Raw genomic sequence first — 16,255 nt, forward strand, 5'->3', positions numbered from 1 at the left:
GTCATTTGCAGCTGCAAAATGCATCACCAAATCATCACCAAATTTTATTTTTAAAAGTGAAAAGGAGATATACAATAGTGCAAGTTAATAGTACCTGGAGAACATCATCGAGGTATTTGAATATTACCAAAACACTCCTGTTTATTTCATTTTGAAGGCTCGTTTTCTGGTCCTGCTAAACTGTAAAATATTCATACTGCTACACTCTGATACATGAAGGATACCAAGGCTCTCAAATCTAAGGATGTGCATATTGTCTACTCTAGATGACAAGAACTGCCTTCTACTCTCTATGCTGCTGGATTAGAGAAAGGGGCCACTGCCAAGTTGCCTAGTCTCTGCTATTCCTTGTCTTGCTTCCTCCAATCCATTCCTCTCACATGTGCCACTGGTCTGCTGAGAGATGCTCCCTCTCTTGCTGCTGCCTAGCTATGCTCTTAGGCAACATGACTTGCTGGGAACAGACACCAGCAACAACATTCCACCAAATTAGGGTAAATAAGCAGAGCACTGGACCTGGACATCCTGCTTAAGGCAATTTCACACTGAAGAACAACAACATCTAGTTTCTTCTTTCCCTTGAGAGAAAGAGGGGAAGGCACAGAGGTGGCGTCAAGACACAGAACAGGTCAGAAGAAGAGCAATGAGCATGTGCAGCAGTCAGAATGGACTTTGGGGAGAAGCATGTATGTCTTGTACGCACAAGTCAGAACAAGAGAGTGCAGTGTGCTGCCCCATTGCCCGTATGAGGGACCCTCCACTGATGCTAGAAAGAAACCGAGTTATAATTGTACATAATTAGAAGGGCTGTTTATAAGGTGTTGTGTCTGTGAGCACTACATAGAAACCAAGCGAAAGAGAACTCATGATGTATGCCATTCCCGAGTTTTAATCACTGATAGAAGAAACATGCTTAATTTACCTCATTGGAAAGACCTGGAGGATTGTCTTGAACATAATCCAAAAGCTTTTTAGGAGGCTGCATCATTTTAGCAGAATTGCGAGATGAAATGGAGGAGAATCAATGGCAGCAAGGAATGGAACATGTGGAGAAGGTGAACATAGTTAGAAACTGAGTGTTGACAGATTACAAGAGTGGCACAAACATAACAAAAATGTGGGGAATAGTGAATGTGGAGAATGTGCAGCAGAAAGTATACAACCATCTTATTAAACCCTTGCCTAGTTTAAAATCAGCTGCCTTAATTCTTACAGGACAAACAAATGTCAAGAAAAACCATTCAAATATATCACCAGCTCCTATTTAGATCTCTGCTGATTTTTAGGGTGAGGGAAAAGTGTTCTGGGGTGCAAATAACCAAAGTTCTGCTTCTCTCCCTTCCACCTTCATTCATTTTGTTGGACTTGAATGAACAGCTAGGGATGCTTGGGTAATTTGATCCTTTAATTCTGATACAAACTACACTGATCATCACCTACCAGACTAAGGTACAGACCCAGACATACTTATCCTCTGTATTTGGCATTTCTGTTAACATTGTGGTGCAGTGTGGAAGATGGTGGTCTCTTTCTCTACTTATTTCATTATCACTGATTTTGTGTTTCTGCAACTATGATAGAAGATCTTTTAGGGTCTAATTAGAGTAATGATCAATTTCATTATTAAATCTAAACAAGCATAGTAAAACTTTAATAAAAAGTGTAACATACTATGTTTTTCTTGTCATTTAGATATTAGTCTCAGGAATCAGTACTCCAAATTAGTGATCATCTGTGTTTTCAATAGTAAAGGGCTCAGGAAAAACTAATAAAGGAAGTTCAGTTTGGTGAGCCATTCTTATGAAACATTCTCTGAGCTTTAGTGGATTTTCTTCAAACATTCCAAATGTATATACCACAACCACAATATCTAACACACGAGACCTTTGACGGTGTGCCTCTATTATTCCTTTTTTTAAGGCACTGAAGTGTGTCTGGAATCTAGGCAATTTGATCTCGAAAAGTGTAAACTGCATCTTATTTTCCTAAAGTTTATCTATTAATATTCTAGCCTCACTTACCGGGCGTCCAAACTCCAGCTCAGAAAAGAATTTATACCAGGGTTCATTTTCTAAATCTATGTCATCTGGGTTTATGCGACCCATCTGGAAGAATTGTGAAGGAGAAAGGGGAGGAAAAGGCACACACTGATCAAAGTGTTGGAAATGACATGGCACACTGATGACACACAGACATTAACACAAATAATAGGAAAGAAAGAGTGAAACAAAAACAAAGGGATGGAGGGGACTTCATGGTGAAGTGAGATTTGATTTGAGAGTTGTCACACTGTGGTTGTTTGAACTCCTCCTTTTCAGCTTGTCCTCCAAAGGATTGTTGTGTACACACAATACAGAAAATATGATAGGTTTTTAAGAAGATTACATCAGATTGCTTTGTGCCGCTGTTTCTTTTTTTAAAAAGCACTGTTGTACAACAAATGGAAGCATGTTTGCTTGCATTCGGGGATGCAGTATATAATGCTTTCTTTTTCAGGATCTATGTAACTCTCAATGATAGGTAAATGCACGATTTGGGGCAGAATTTGGACCACCCAAGGAAAGCATGTTAATTTTGCATTTTGAAGTCAAGCATTCTGAAGTAGTATGCAGGATGATGACAGCCCAACCACCTCCTTCAGCCATTATAAAATAAGCTACTCATATAGTACTGACAGGTGTGTCTCTGTGTGTGAAAAGTTCTGCATCACTACCTGACACTTGAAGAAAAATGTTATTTGGAGAGATGGGAGCCATATACAGCATCTAGGGTGAGTTCATGGTACTTGGCCAGACAGCTAGTGCTGTCAATTTTAGACAGCATGTATGACTTTTTCAGGGGTGGAAGAATAAATGTAGCCACCCATTCCCATGTCCCCTTCCAATAAATAATCATGTGTCTGAATAATCATGATGAAGTAGTTAGAGAGTGTTGAATTTGGAGTGAGATGACCTAGTTCAAACCCCCTTTCACCCATAAAGCTCACTGGGTGACCTTCAACCACTTCCTCTCAACTAATTTCCTATGTTGTTGTTTTGAGAATAAAAAAATTAAAGGAAGGGTGGACCACATACACCGCCTCTAGCTCCATGGAGGAAGGGCAGTATATGAATGAAATAATAATATATATATTAATATTTATTTTCCTGGCAATTTGATATTCATTCAGCACACTGATTTACCCCCAGTGGTGATGGTTTGTGAAGAAGGCAGCCACAGCTGATTGGGTCCTTCTACTAAGGGTCTGTCTTTAGTGTGCACTCTTTAAAGTGATGAGCAACTTTTTAGAGCATCATCAATACATAGTCAAATAAAGCAGCCTTTTCCCCACAGTCATCATGGGACACATCATTTTGATTCACTTATTGTGCTGTAGAGGGCAGCAAGAAACAAGAATTTCTGCTCAGAGCCTTTTGCAATTGTACAGCCCCAGCTTCACCTTTCAGGACAAGTTTCTAGCAAAATTATTCTCATCAGAAGCAGCAGGAGTGTCAAATAACATCTTACACCCCATATTCCAAGTGGGGGAATTAGGTGAACACTAGAAGAACAAATGATTTTCCATTTGACACCACTGCTGAGCATCTTCCTTTTTACCACGGCACAATTCTTTTTATCTGCTACTTTCGTAGCTGCTGTTTTTTGTTACTTATAATTTCTTTATGAGTTACATTTTAAAATTAGTCACCATGAGACAGTATGGAACCAAAGATGAGAGAAAATATTTAAAGTAAATTTCTCACACACAAATTCAGAAATTGCCATTCCTGACATTCCTTTAGGTTTTTTTTTTCAGATCCACAGAACAAATGCCCTGAACTTACATACTGCTCAGAGTGCCAGCTTGTGACCTCAGATGCATATTAGTTTCCACCAGCTGAACATCACAATTTGTGTTAGCTGTGCAACAGTAAATGCTTTAGTGTTAGAGTAAGCATCCCCAAGATTCCCCTCTTTCATTCACCATACCATCCACTTCAGTAGTAAAATGCTAATATTTCTGGCTTTGTAGCACTTTTCTGGGTTTATTTTTCTGTGTTTACTCATAAAGATGATGGATAACTACCATGCACAAAGCTTATTACTTTCTGTCTCCAATTTTTGTTCCATGATTAATTGAAAAGCTTGGTTCAAGTACAATATTCTTGGTCAGATAAAATGTGGTTTATCAGTCTGAGAAAGAGCAGTGTCCTTCCTTCCTTCCTTCCTTCCTTCCTTCCTTCCTTCCTTCCTTCCTTCCTTCCTTCTCTCCTCTCTCTCTCTCTCTCTCTTGCTCTCCTGAATGACTTGATGCAAGGTTTCCAGAACTCCTTACATAAAAATCAGAGAACTGTGGTTAAAGCTAGCGAAAATTGCTAACCACAGATTGCACCAGTTCACAAACAAGAGGACTGCAGCTTGTGTTTAAAGCACTGTTTACTGGTTTATATGTATATAGGAAACAGTATATAACAGGAAACTCTGGAAGTCTTGCACTAAGGTAGGAAGGAAGCACTGTGGCATAACCCTCATTTTTAGTCCAACAAACCATAATTTATCAGACTGAGATCATTCCATCTGAATTGAGTCAAATGTATTTTTGGGGGGGGGGGCATGGATATAGGAATGCATCTAGCTCAAAGGTGTCTCTGAATATGGAGACTCCATTTAGTTATTATGACTAAAAGGAACTGCTAGAGAATTTTTTTGGAGAATGTCCTATATCTAGACTTACATGTAGATAAGCTTTTGACGCAATCTAACATTGTGTACAACTGCAGCTGGTTGACTGATGGAACCAAAAGGGACTGGAGAAGAGATGACTGAGATGTGATATGATAGCCATCTTCAAATATATCTGAAGGGCCATCATATGGATGATGGAGCAAGCTTGTTTCTGCTGCTCCAGAGCATAGAATCTGGACCAATGAATTCAAATTAGAAGAATAGAGATTCTGACTAAACATTACTTTTTGACAGTGAGAGCTGTTTGACAGGGGAATGGACTACTTCAAAAGGTGGTGGACTCTCCATTGGAGGTTTTTAAATAGAGGTTGGATGGTCATCTGTCAGGGATTCCTTAGCTCCTGTTGATGCACTCCAGGGAGTTGGACTAGATGCCATTGGGATCCCTTCCAACTCTATAATTCTTATTCTGTGAAACAGGTTCGTTCAACTAATTTGTTAACTTGCCAACTGGCACAACATCTGTCCAGAATCCTGGTAACCCACCAGAGCCTGATAACAGGCTGGTGAGCCAATGTTGCCTTTCTGATTTTTGTAATAAGGTAAGCCCATACACCAGGGGTCAGCAACCTTTTTCAGCTGTGGACTGGTCCACCGTCCCTCTGACCATGTGGTGGGCCGGACTATATTTTGGAAGAAAAAAAATGAACGAATTCCTATGCCCCACAAATACCCCAGAGATGCATTTTACATAAAAGCAAACATTCTACTCATGTCACAACACCAGGCAGGCCCCCCAAATAACCCAGAGATGCATTTTAAATAAAAGGACACATTCTACTCATGTAAAAACATGCTGATTCCCGGACTGTCCGCAGGCCGGATTTAGAAGGCGATTGGGCTGCATCCGGCCCACGGGCCTTAGGTTGCCCACCCCTGCTATACACTATACATATTTAAAAAGCTGTTACCCCAAAAAGTAATACAGCAACTCCATACAGCTATGTGTGTAAGCAGGACAGTAAAAAATTGTGTAACTTGATCTGCACTGTCAAAATGTAAGAAGTTGTGTGTGCATAAATAAAGAGGCAACTGAGGTCTCAATCAAAAATAGAACCCTGGATACATATCTCCACTTTTTGTCCTGGTACTAATTTACACATGCCTCCTCTCTTTATATGCATTTGGGGGAGGACTACAAACTGTCAGCTGAAGGTATGGGGTTTTCTTCTTTAAAAACGCAGAATTTGCACAACTGTACTCATGCATGCAACATGCATACAAACAGATGTTGGGAAAAATCATAATTTGTTTTAAAGGAAAAAGTGCTCTAAATATATTTCAGGGATGGACATGTATGATCTAACATTCATTATTGAAAAACAGAGTTGTTTTTGATGCAGCACTCATGTTGCTGAACTGTTTCAGTGACATCTCATTTTAGATTTTATTTTTTTCTTGAAGAATGTCATAAAACTGCACTAGTTGTAAACCTTACTGAGGGTTATTTTGACAGAGAACATGGAATATAAGCATCTTGGGAGCCAAAAGCAGACTCAGAAATAACTGAAAGGGCTCAACAAAACAAGGGCTGCCCCCAAAACAGCTCTATTCCCCCCCCAAGTAATTGATACTTTTCAATCAATGATGTGACAAGCCCAACATAGAAAAATGTCTGTCAATTATGAATTGCACACCCAACCCTGTGTAATATGGGCCTCTTGGGTGGGCAGTTCCTTGTAACAAGCAACATTTGATAGCCTTCCTTTGATGAAATGACAGATATCCATGAGGCCATGCATGCTGCTTTCTGACATACTGAATAAAGCAAAGCTGTAATGCTAATTGAGGAATAGCACTTTGCCAGGGTATCAATATGACATCTTTAAAAATGTATTTGCTCCTCTTTTTCACCCTGGACTTGGGGCCAAACTAGACTGGGCACTGAGAGAGGTCCTCAACTGGATCTCCCACATATTATTTAAAGTTAAAAGCAAGCATTGGGGAGGGGATCTGAGCCAGAAGTACCATCAATATGGTTATGTGCTAAATAGCAGCTTCAGCTTGTTCTGTTGAGCAGTGCACCTATCTATGTTTGCAGACTGCTTGCCTGGAATCTCTGGTCAACTGAGGCCAAGCCACATGTGATAAGGCCTTATATAGGCCTCCCTGTATTTCCGCCTCCAAATCTCACAAGATACAGGGGATCCCGAGTAAAGAGATTCTGTGCCTCTCTACTCTCAAAGTGGCTCTCCCATGACTTCCCTTCCCAGTTTCCCTGTTCCAGTTTCTCAGGCATCATGCACTGCTGTTGACAGTAGCCAGGAAGTAGAGAGGAAGGCAGGTGGTGTTGCCTCTTCTTCCTGTGCCACAAGCCCAGCACTGATGGCTGCAGGGTTGGCTTGTTTTGGAGGGGAGGGGCTTTCTATAATAGTCAAACTCTGAGTTGGCTTAAGAGCCTCTAACTCAAGATGAAGGATAAGCATCATCACACCTATGATGCCTGGTAAAAACATTCTTGTTTAGGAAAGCTTACCTAGAGGCTTTAAATATGTTGGTGTGAGTTTTAATCCTGTTTTGGTATTTTAGCTTTTTATATGTTTTAAAGTATTGTATTTTGTTATTGATCTTATCTTTTGGTAAACTGCTTTGAGGTCATTGTTGTTTTTACAAACAGGCAGTGTATAAATTTTGCAAAATAAATACCCATAGATTTTGACACATGGCATACTAAAATGTAGAACTTTCAACTTCTGTTTTGAGATGTGTAAAATAGCACACCCGTTTGATACAAAGCGCCTTTTAGGATCAAATACATCTTTTTTGTATTATTTCTAAGTACATATTTCTAAAGCTACTGCTAAAAATAATATACATTCTGAAGAGTAAAAACATATGAGCACAAGGAATACTGTGTACCTCCTGGCTTTGACTGCTAACGTCTTTACATTTTTCTCCATAAACAGAGGAAAGCAGCAGAGCTCTTGGAAAGCGGAGGAATTTAGCTTGCTAGAGGAATGATAAGGCAGTGGCGTAGCGTGGGTTGTCAGCACGTGGGGGCAAGGCAAGTAATTTGCGCCCCCTAACCCGTGGATTTGCGCCCCCTAACCCTAACCCCCAGATGTTGCGCCCGGTGTGGCCGGCCCCCCCTGCACCCCCCACTCTACGGCACTGTGATAAGGCAGAAGCTCTCAAAAGCTGTGCAGAAAATAATTTATTACCCAACACATTTTTAGTATAACTATTCTTTCTCAGGGTCAACCCTGATTTCAAACTATTCCACACCATGCCTTTCCCTACTTTTTGAGATACTACAAAATGCAGTTTTGGTCCCTTTCTGAAAGAGAGGAATAAATGCATTGAGCACCGCATTATTTTCTGTATGCTTTTGAAGTCTCCTCCCCTTTTGATCCTGTGTTTGGTGCCTTTCTTTCCCTCTTTTTTGTTATCTTTTCAGAGGAACTCAGTAATTGAAAAAACAATGAAAAAACAAGATGCATTTAAGTATCCAGGGCTGCTAATGTTACATTGGCATCATGGGCAGTTATGTGGTTTCCAAATAGCTAGCATTCAACACTAGGCCTTTGAAGCAAAACCTCTATAACCTATGCCTATAGGGGCCATGTGTTTTGCAAAAAGCATTGGTATTTGATGTAGCAAAATGGTGAAACTTGTGAAAATTGGCCCTTATGAGAATGAATGTGGCCTCCCTCTGGCTTGTGCTCCCCTCCTCCTCTTCCCTCCCCCACTTAACCACAGTTTAGCATGTTGTCTGAATCCTAAACATGCTTAAATTTGACTATGGTTAGTGAAAACAAGCCATCATCACAAATGATTGCTTGAAGTTGGCTTGTTGTTACTAACCATAGCTAAGAACAACTGCATTTTTTTCCTCTGGTCAACATTATTAGTACTTATTATTATTACCACCAAAGAGCAGGGTATTCTCCCATTTTCTTTTCTAGCAACGTTCGGGCAACTTTAACAACTGTGTGACCAAAAGAATTTCAACACACAAAACTTCTGCTATGGTAGAAGTTGCACCTGCTAAATGTCTTCCTGTCATAAGCAGTTAAAAGCACAGGAGGCTTTCTAGAGAAGGAGGTGCCAACCATACATCAAGGAAGCAAATCTGGAACCTTTAATGCTATGATTCTAACATCCAGTTGTGAAAGCAATGTGGGTGAATTCATGATGTGAACACAAGTGATATCCCTAAAGTGCAAAACCGCATGCTTTTGCTTTCTGGGCCAGAAAATAGTCTCTGTGTTTGTGTTTGTGTGTGTGTGTGTGTGTGTGTGTGTATATATATATATATATATATATATATATGCCCATTCTCTCCATTCATACTAGATTTCAATTCGCGTTACAGCCCCAGGTAATGGGAATTAATTTCCCACTTCATGAACATGCTATAAAAAGGCAAAGTCCCAATTATAGTGCACTCTGTAGATTGCATTTCTTTTGTCCACAAATTTTGCAGCTCTGACGCAAAAAGGCATTGCCTATTACTTTATGCAAATGAACTGTTTTATAATTAACATCATTTGTACAGTGAAGACTTCAAAATTAATGTTACATTAACAACTTGGCTCTGTGCTAATTGATTTAGAGTCTGTTCAAAAGGAAGCGATTGTCAGAACACCACAGCTACCGTTTAAGATCCAGACCTCCAAAGTTCTTTGAAACATTTAGCATTTTGCAGCTCCCTTTGAACATTTAGCAACAAACTTACTCAATTTGTCACAATGTGAAATGGAGTCCTCGACAATCAGTGCCAGCTACAAGCGCAAGCAGGGTTTGGGGAGATGGTTATATTTAGATTACATCAGTGATGAATCTCACATAACTAAAGCTTTATTCCAAGGGGGAAATCTGGTAAAAAATAAAGTGAATTAATTTAGGATTTGCTAGGCATTACAGTGGAACCTTGGTTCCCAAACTTAATCTGTTCTGGGAGTCTGTTTGAATCCCAAAACAGTTCGGGGACCAAGGCATGGCTTCTGATCGGCTGCAGCAGCCAATTAGAAGATGCGGAAGCCGCGCCAGGCATTTGGCTCCCAAAGAACATTCAAAAACTGAACAATTACTTCTGGTTTTTGTTCGTTCCAGAGCCAGAAAGTTCGGCTCCCAAGGCGTTCAGGAGCTGAGGTTCCACTGTACGAAACAAGGGTGCATTTGTGAAACATTTCAATATGCAGAGTTATTTGTATTGGGTGGGTTTTTTGTTCCATGATATTTCTATTGCAGAAGTTGAATACCAGACAAGGATAGTTATTTGAGTGTTTTAATTATAAATGTTTCTGAAGTGGTGCAAAGGAGAGGAATCCAAACCCCTAATCTGCTGTGCTAGAGAGGATTTGGATAGGGCAGAAGGCTCCCTCCACTCAGCTCTGCCAGTGGGGGAGCCCTGCTATTACCAGCAGAAACTCCCCAAATGAGCTGTTTGGGGTGCAGGGATTAATGCAGAAATGGAACTTATGAATGAGCACATGCAACACTGTAATACTGACACAGACTGGAAATTGACTGATTTCTCCATGTTACTGTAGAGAGCAAAAGTATGGTAATTTTCAGCAGCGATCTTGTATTTCTCATAACATATAATTTCACCCCAACTTCCTTCAGATTGCATAGTGTGCCTATCCTTGATGGGAGGCAAAGCACAGACATTTTCTTAAATCAATATAGGGTCAGGTTTTTATGCTTGGCCTTCAGAAGTTTCCATAGATGTGATGATTACAGTTAATTCATCACTTTTTTAAAAAAATGAATGGCACGCTATTATTGTGAACGTTGGGTGGTCAGAATTGGCCAATGTTAACTTTAATTCTTCCCAAATATCAAGTTACACGTATCTCGCATGTATATAAAATTTCATCATGCATTATATGCTGATACAAGTTACTGCACTTGCAACTAATAATCCACATTCCCACTGAAACCTTCATTATTAATCATACTTGAGAAATAAAAACTGGAAACTACCCCCTAACTGATTTAACCAATAAGACAGGGAAATATTAAGACACATCCATTCAGTGCAGTTTATATGCTATATAACTGCTATGGTAAAATTCGGCTTCAAAAGCAATGGCCACAAAGTAACATGTCATAAGTAAAACTCAGCATTTGAGTACCTACATCAATCAGTATTTTAATTCCTGAACAGTGGAAATATAAAATCATTTACAACTTCTAAAATGATATATTAGAATGTTAAAGATCAACCCTAAAAATGCTGAGTATTTAAAGACAATTGCTGCATCCAAGTTAGGCAACATAAATTGTACTGGTCTGGTTAAAGCCAGCTCAGCTAGACCACCTTCTGGGTAATGAAGAAAGATATTGCCCTTGTGTCCACTAAAGGTATAAAAGATGTTACTTTTGCAAGGACAGTATTAGTACGTTTGAGCAAAGCACATTTCCCCCAAGACTACGCATATGCAATAAAAATCAATGAGCAGACTATGCCATAGAGTTACTGGGAACATTAGTGGTAATTTTGCAAGCATCAGCCTTATTAAACATACTTTTAAATAATTTTATATGAACCCTAGCTTAAAAAATGCAACAGAGACATTTAGCCACAAGTTAGTGTGCATTGAGCCATCATTTGCGAAGACCTCATTAAGCATAAATAATGAAAACACATTTGTGGATTTAATTTTTCTGGAGTGCATAGGAACAAGGATCCCCCCAATGTGTAACAACTTTCATGTTATACATGTGCTGGTAAAATTGCTACAAAGGTGACAAACTCCCCACATTCATTCTGCAACTAGGGGCTTATAAGACTGCTTACCTATGTGACAAGTTAAACAAGCACATTTTTCAGATTGAGTCCAACATTTAAAAAAATCCAAAGTAGTCAAATGTGGCAAGCGAACCAAAATTGCGACATTTCAGCCACAAAATGTGAACCCTTCAACCACCACAACAAATCTCTTTAAGAAGAGTTCAGTACTTTTCATTTCTTTTCACAGCATTTAATGATATCCGTTAAAACTATGTCAGCTTTTGTGACTAGAAATTAACTCATTAAAGTATTTGTTATGTTTAAATACAAACCGACTTCACTTACCGGTCTCTCGTGTTCGAGGATAGATGACTTTCCTGGCTCATATTCAAAAATACTCCTTGGTTCTGAACGGAATTTGCGTGTGTCTACTTTTCTATCAGGAGGGTCCCACTCATTTCTAAGATAAAATAAAGTTGACAACTGAATTAAATCATCTTTCCCACCAAGCTCTACTCAAATATAAAAAAATTCTTGTGGGTACTGCAAGCCTACTTTCTCCATGTGCCATTTGTAAAATCACAATAAAACTGACACTAAAAGCAGAGATTTCATAGAAAGGAAAACCATGCTTCGCAATAGCATAATTAATGACATTATAGTATTTGAAAGTCAAGAGGCAATGCAGCAGTTTATATATATATATATATTTAACTGGCTTTTATAAACATGAAAAATGTTATTCAAACAAGTATATCAAGTTTCCTCGTGCTGTTTGTGTATCACAAAAATAGCATAATAAATGTGGAAAGATATCTACAACATAGGTTTCATTATTAGTGGTCATTGTATAAATTCTTGGTTTATGAATTGGTTTAAACAATTAGGAAGAAGAAGAAAGGGAGAGGGGAGTGACAAGTGGGGTGGGGTGGTTATGCTTCCATTATTCTACTTAGTGTGTGTGAGGGGTTGTGTCAGCATTACGTGTATGGGTTCTCTTACTATTCACTTGTATTTCCTTGGTGGTAAGAGAGGTTGGGTGTGGCGTAGGGTGTAGTTGGTTGTCTTTGCTTGGCTGTAGTGAGAATTGTTTTTATGTGTGAGCCAGGTGTGAGTGTGTATTTTTGAATCATGCTAGCCAGATTGATTTGTATGCTGTCGGGGGATTCTTGTTGTTGTCTTGTTGGGCTGTGTATGTGATAAAGGAGCCATACCGAGGTGAAGGTGTCGTCTTCTATTTGTCCCTGTGTGAGTTTAAGTTTATTGCTTAGTTTTTCCAATAAGGCTGCTTCCCATACTATTTGATAGCCTTGGTCCATGCTTACTCCTGACAGGTCTCACCAGTGTCTGGCTATGATGTTTCTGGCTACTGAGAGTAGGTGGGTTATGAGCTCTTTGTGGTGTGAGTGGAGCAGTTTAGATTGTTAAGTTATTTATGGTGAAGCAAGGCACACTCTATGTAAAAGCATTTGCAGCAAGTATAAAAATACTTATTATGAGCTTTGAACATTAAAAGAGCCTGAAATAATGCCTCGCACACTATGCCTCATGGAATTTGCTGCTTCTAGATTGACTGCTACAAAACGGCTGCAAGGCTTACTTCTCTGGTGCAGATCGTTGCCGTGGGCGAATTGGTGGTGCTGGGGGTGGTGGAGGTACAGGGGACGAGACCTTAAAGGCCTCCGTGCCATTGTCAGAAGTACTTTTCGTCAGCGGTCTGTATGTCTGTGTTCTTGCAGCAGGGTGTGCTTGAGCAGAAAAGGATGGGCTAAAGTTACCTAATAAAATGACAAAACAGAAAAAAAGCCATAATATAACTATTAACATCACTTGATATAATACATATCTGCCACATTCAATTATGGGTTTTTAAAAATTAATGTGAATTTAATGGTAGTTCTTGGCTTATATCCTCAGTTCCATGAATGGCATAGAGTTTACAGAATGGAATTTTCCTGCTTCTTCTTTTCCTCTGCAGCAGCCTGTGCCCCTAAACATTGGCTCCTAGAGACTAGGGCATCCTCTAGAACAGACTAGCATGTGGTGTGGAAGGCTGCAGCAAGAAGGGCAGATTTCCAAAGACCATGGCTCCCAGGATGAGAACAAAAGAGTCATCCACTTGTACGCCGCCACCTTGGATTCCACATCATATACCCAACACAGAGGATACTTGTGGACCTATCTTTGAGAAGGGTATGTAACGACACACATTTCAGTCCCTAAACACATTTATTGGAAGTAGATCCCACTAAATTCAATGGAACTTGCAACAACTGGTCTTGACTGGAGTGGGCAGACTTCAGGCTTGACGGATCTACTTTGATTTTTACTAGAACCCTGAGCTCTATCAACTGGAGCCAGGTTCAAAAGAGTAGATCAAGTTGAGACAAACAACATACTCCTAAAAGTTAAGAAAAAGGGTGCCTCTGGGCAATTGTTCAATCAAAAGAAGTGTTTTTGGTACCAGAAGTCCCATATTGATTCATGGTAAGCATGGCTTGCACAACTTGTAAACCATCAAGTGAAATGCAGCACACCACCTGGGTATAGGGCCATATCAATGGCTTGACAGGACCCCTATTTCTGCAGTCCAAAGCAAGTGGTTTATCATGCCTTAGGGGGACTTGATACATGGATAAAGGGTTCTGTTCCCATTTCTCTAAAATCTGGAAGTGCCGCATAGCCACAGTTGGGATAATTTACTGCTGGCTGCCATTGTTATCTTGGTGGTTGCTTGCTAGCAGAAAACTGAAAAAGAAATACACACATGCTTGAATTTAAGCATGCCTTTGTTAATTTTGTAACAATGCCTTTCTGGTTAGTAATATAATATTTATCAGCATTAGTTCTGGACAGTCACCCAAGCAGATCACATAAATGTACTTTTTTTGCAAGTGAAGATTGAATCTATGCAGATTGTGATGTGATCAACTTAAATTGGAAGTTGCATTTTTTAAAATGCATTTTTTCCTATGGTGCATTACCATTTTGCATATTTTTGCAAATATGTATAACACATTTTTAAAGGGCTTTTCTAATCAATAAGTACATCTGATATATTTTCACAATTATTTGGCTTGATGTACATTTTTACAGAAATTTGCAGCCTTCGACCGCTGTTCTGTCACTTTCTATTGTTATATTGACAATTTCATTTTAATTTCCAGCAGTTGCAAAAGCAACGTGCTGACAGCTTTAATGGAATGCACAGTGTGGAAGCTTGAGTTTTGGATTCATGTTTTGTCCCATGGTAAAGGGGATGATCTAGTGAAAATTAAACGAAACAGAGATTAAAATAAATCCAGAGCTGTATCTGCATGCTCTTCATTATTTTAATTAATTACAGGTGCAGGGGGCTTTTCCTATGCTTCCTAGCTACATGGCCAGAAAGCAGGCAATTTTTGTCCCAAATGTGACAGTGTGTTGTTATATAACAATTGCCCACCTGCTCCTTTAGCATAATGTATAGTTTAGCCCTGAGCAGAATTTATTTATTTCAGTGTTAACTCTCTCATATTAAAATTAACGAGACACAAAAATATATGACTTTGGATTGTTCCCATGTTTTATGCATACAATGCAGTATTCTACTCAGCTACTACCTTTATCATCCCCAATGCATGTTGATGGAGGTTATGCTAGTAATCAAGCTCTGCTTTGAAACTCTTCACAAAGCCAGAATCTGTCCAAATTAGTACAAAATCAAAGCACTGGAAGGTCACCATTGAAAATACATTTTGGGTGATTTGGCTGGAAAAAGAATTCACACGCAATCATTCAGGTGTCAGGAAAATATCGAAATGACAACAATACACTGAGATCCCACAACACAACAATAAAAACTGCAGTTACACAAGCACAAGAAGGATGGGCCTACAAGGTTAGGTAATTGCCAAAAGTAACGAGAACAGACTCATGAAGGGAAGGAATAATTCCTACCAGTATTATATGCATAGGCAGTATTATACATGTCTGTGTCATCATCTACAAAAAGAAAGATAAATGTTATAGTGGTGCAACACTGGTCCGCTTAGAACAGCAAGGCAGCTCTACTATCCCAAATACTGTAAAACAACAAGCAAATTGTAGCCAGCTTTATACTTCAGGAGTCTATCTCAAATGCTACCAATCCTGGATTGCATTCTGTCACTTGAGAGGGAAATACAGCAATATGCTCTATCACTGAGCTATGGCCCTTCCAGTTAGGTATGGAATATTTAGCTGATTCGTTAGTTAATCTGCAACAAATATTTAATCAACTTAAATATGGCCCTGATTTATTGGCAGTGGGGATTTTATGTTAATTATTTTTAAACAGGAATTTACAAATGCAACAGGTGGCAGCATCACCTTTCACACACATCCAGAAAGGCTTTTTTGAAGATGGTGCCATTGTAATGTATATGTAGATTAAGAGGGCAATCCTGACCTCCTGGTATTGCCTGTTTGCAGAGGGGGTGTAATTAGGAAAAGGCCTAGGTATCTGTCCTTTGCTCATGGAGATGGATAGACTGAGATTGTGGAGGCTCCCTACTGTACCCTCAGAAAGCTTGGTGGATAGAAAGCTACCCCCATTTGGTGTTCTTGCTTGTGATAGCAAACCTATGGCCACAGAGTGTGGAGCATTCTGAGAATGGAACAGAATCAACTATGGATCTGCTGGATCCAAGGATGTTTTGTTTCCCTGTGAGGGACTGAATTTAGGCTCTTCATCTATGCTAACCTGGAGCAGATGAAGCTAATTTCTCCAGTGCTTTTGGTGATGGTGGGGAGGGCGTAGATACAAAATATAGTGATCCACTGTGCTGAAAAGCCCAGCAAAAGTGCTCCCCTCAGCTTCCATTTTGG

The 16,255-nt window shown here is 39.5% G+C and overlaps 1 protein-coding gene across 50 annotated transcripts in view; it reads right to left on the minus strand.

Annotated features, from left to right (window-relative positions):
* Nucleotides 1-16,255, minus strand: part of SORBS2 (sorbin and SH3 domain containing 2) — a 181,727-nt gene that overhangs the window by 36,445 nt on the left and 129,027 nt on the right. For 44 of the 50 annotated variants that reach the window (XM_083457880.1, XM_083457831.1, XM_083457836.1 and 41 more), the window contains 5 exons: nt 15,347-15,391; nt 13,008-13,185; nt 11,753-11,867; nt 2,022-2,105; nt 923-979 (listed from right to left, as the gene is read on the minus strand). In XM_083457880.1, coding sequence (XP_083314006.1) covers nt 923-979; nt 2,022-2,105; nt 11,753-11,867; nt 13,008-13,185; nt 15,347-15,391 — 479 coding nt within the window. The remainder of the gene's footprint in view (nt 1-922; nt 980-2,021; nt 2,106-11,752; nt 11,868-13,007; nt 13,186-15,346; nt 15,392-16,255) is intronic. The other 6 variants (XM_083457874.1, XM_083457846.1, XM_083457875.1 and 3 more) reach the window with 2 other exon arrangements.

The sequence above is a fragment of the Podarcis tiliguerta genome (assembly GCF_965153285.1).
Source record: "Podarcis tiliguerta genome assembly, chromosome: 9".
Classification (NCBI taxonomy): Eukaryota; Metazoa; Chordata; class Lepidosauria; order Squamata; family Lacertidae; genus Podarcis; species Podarcis tiliguerta.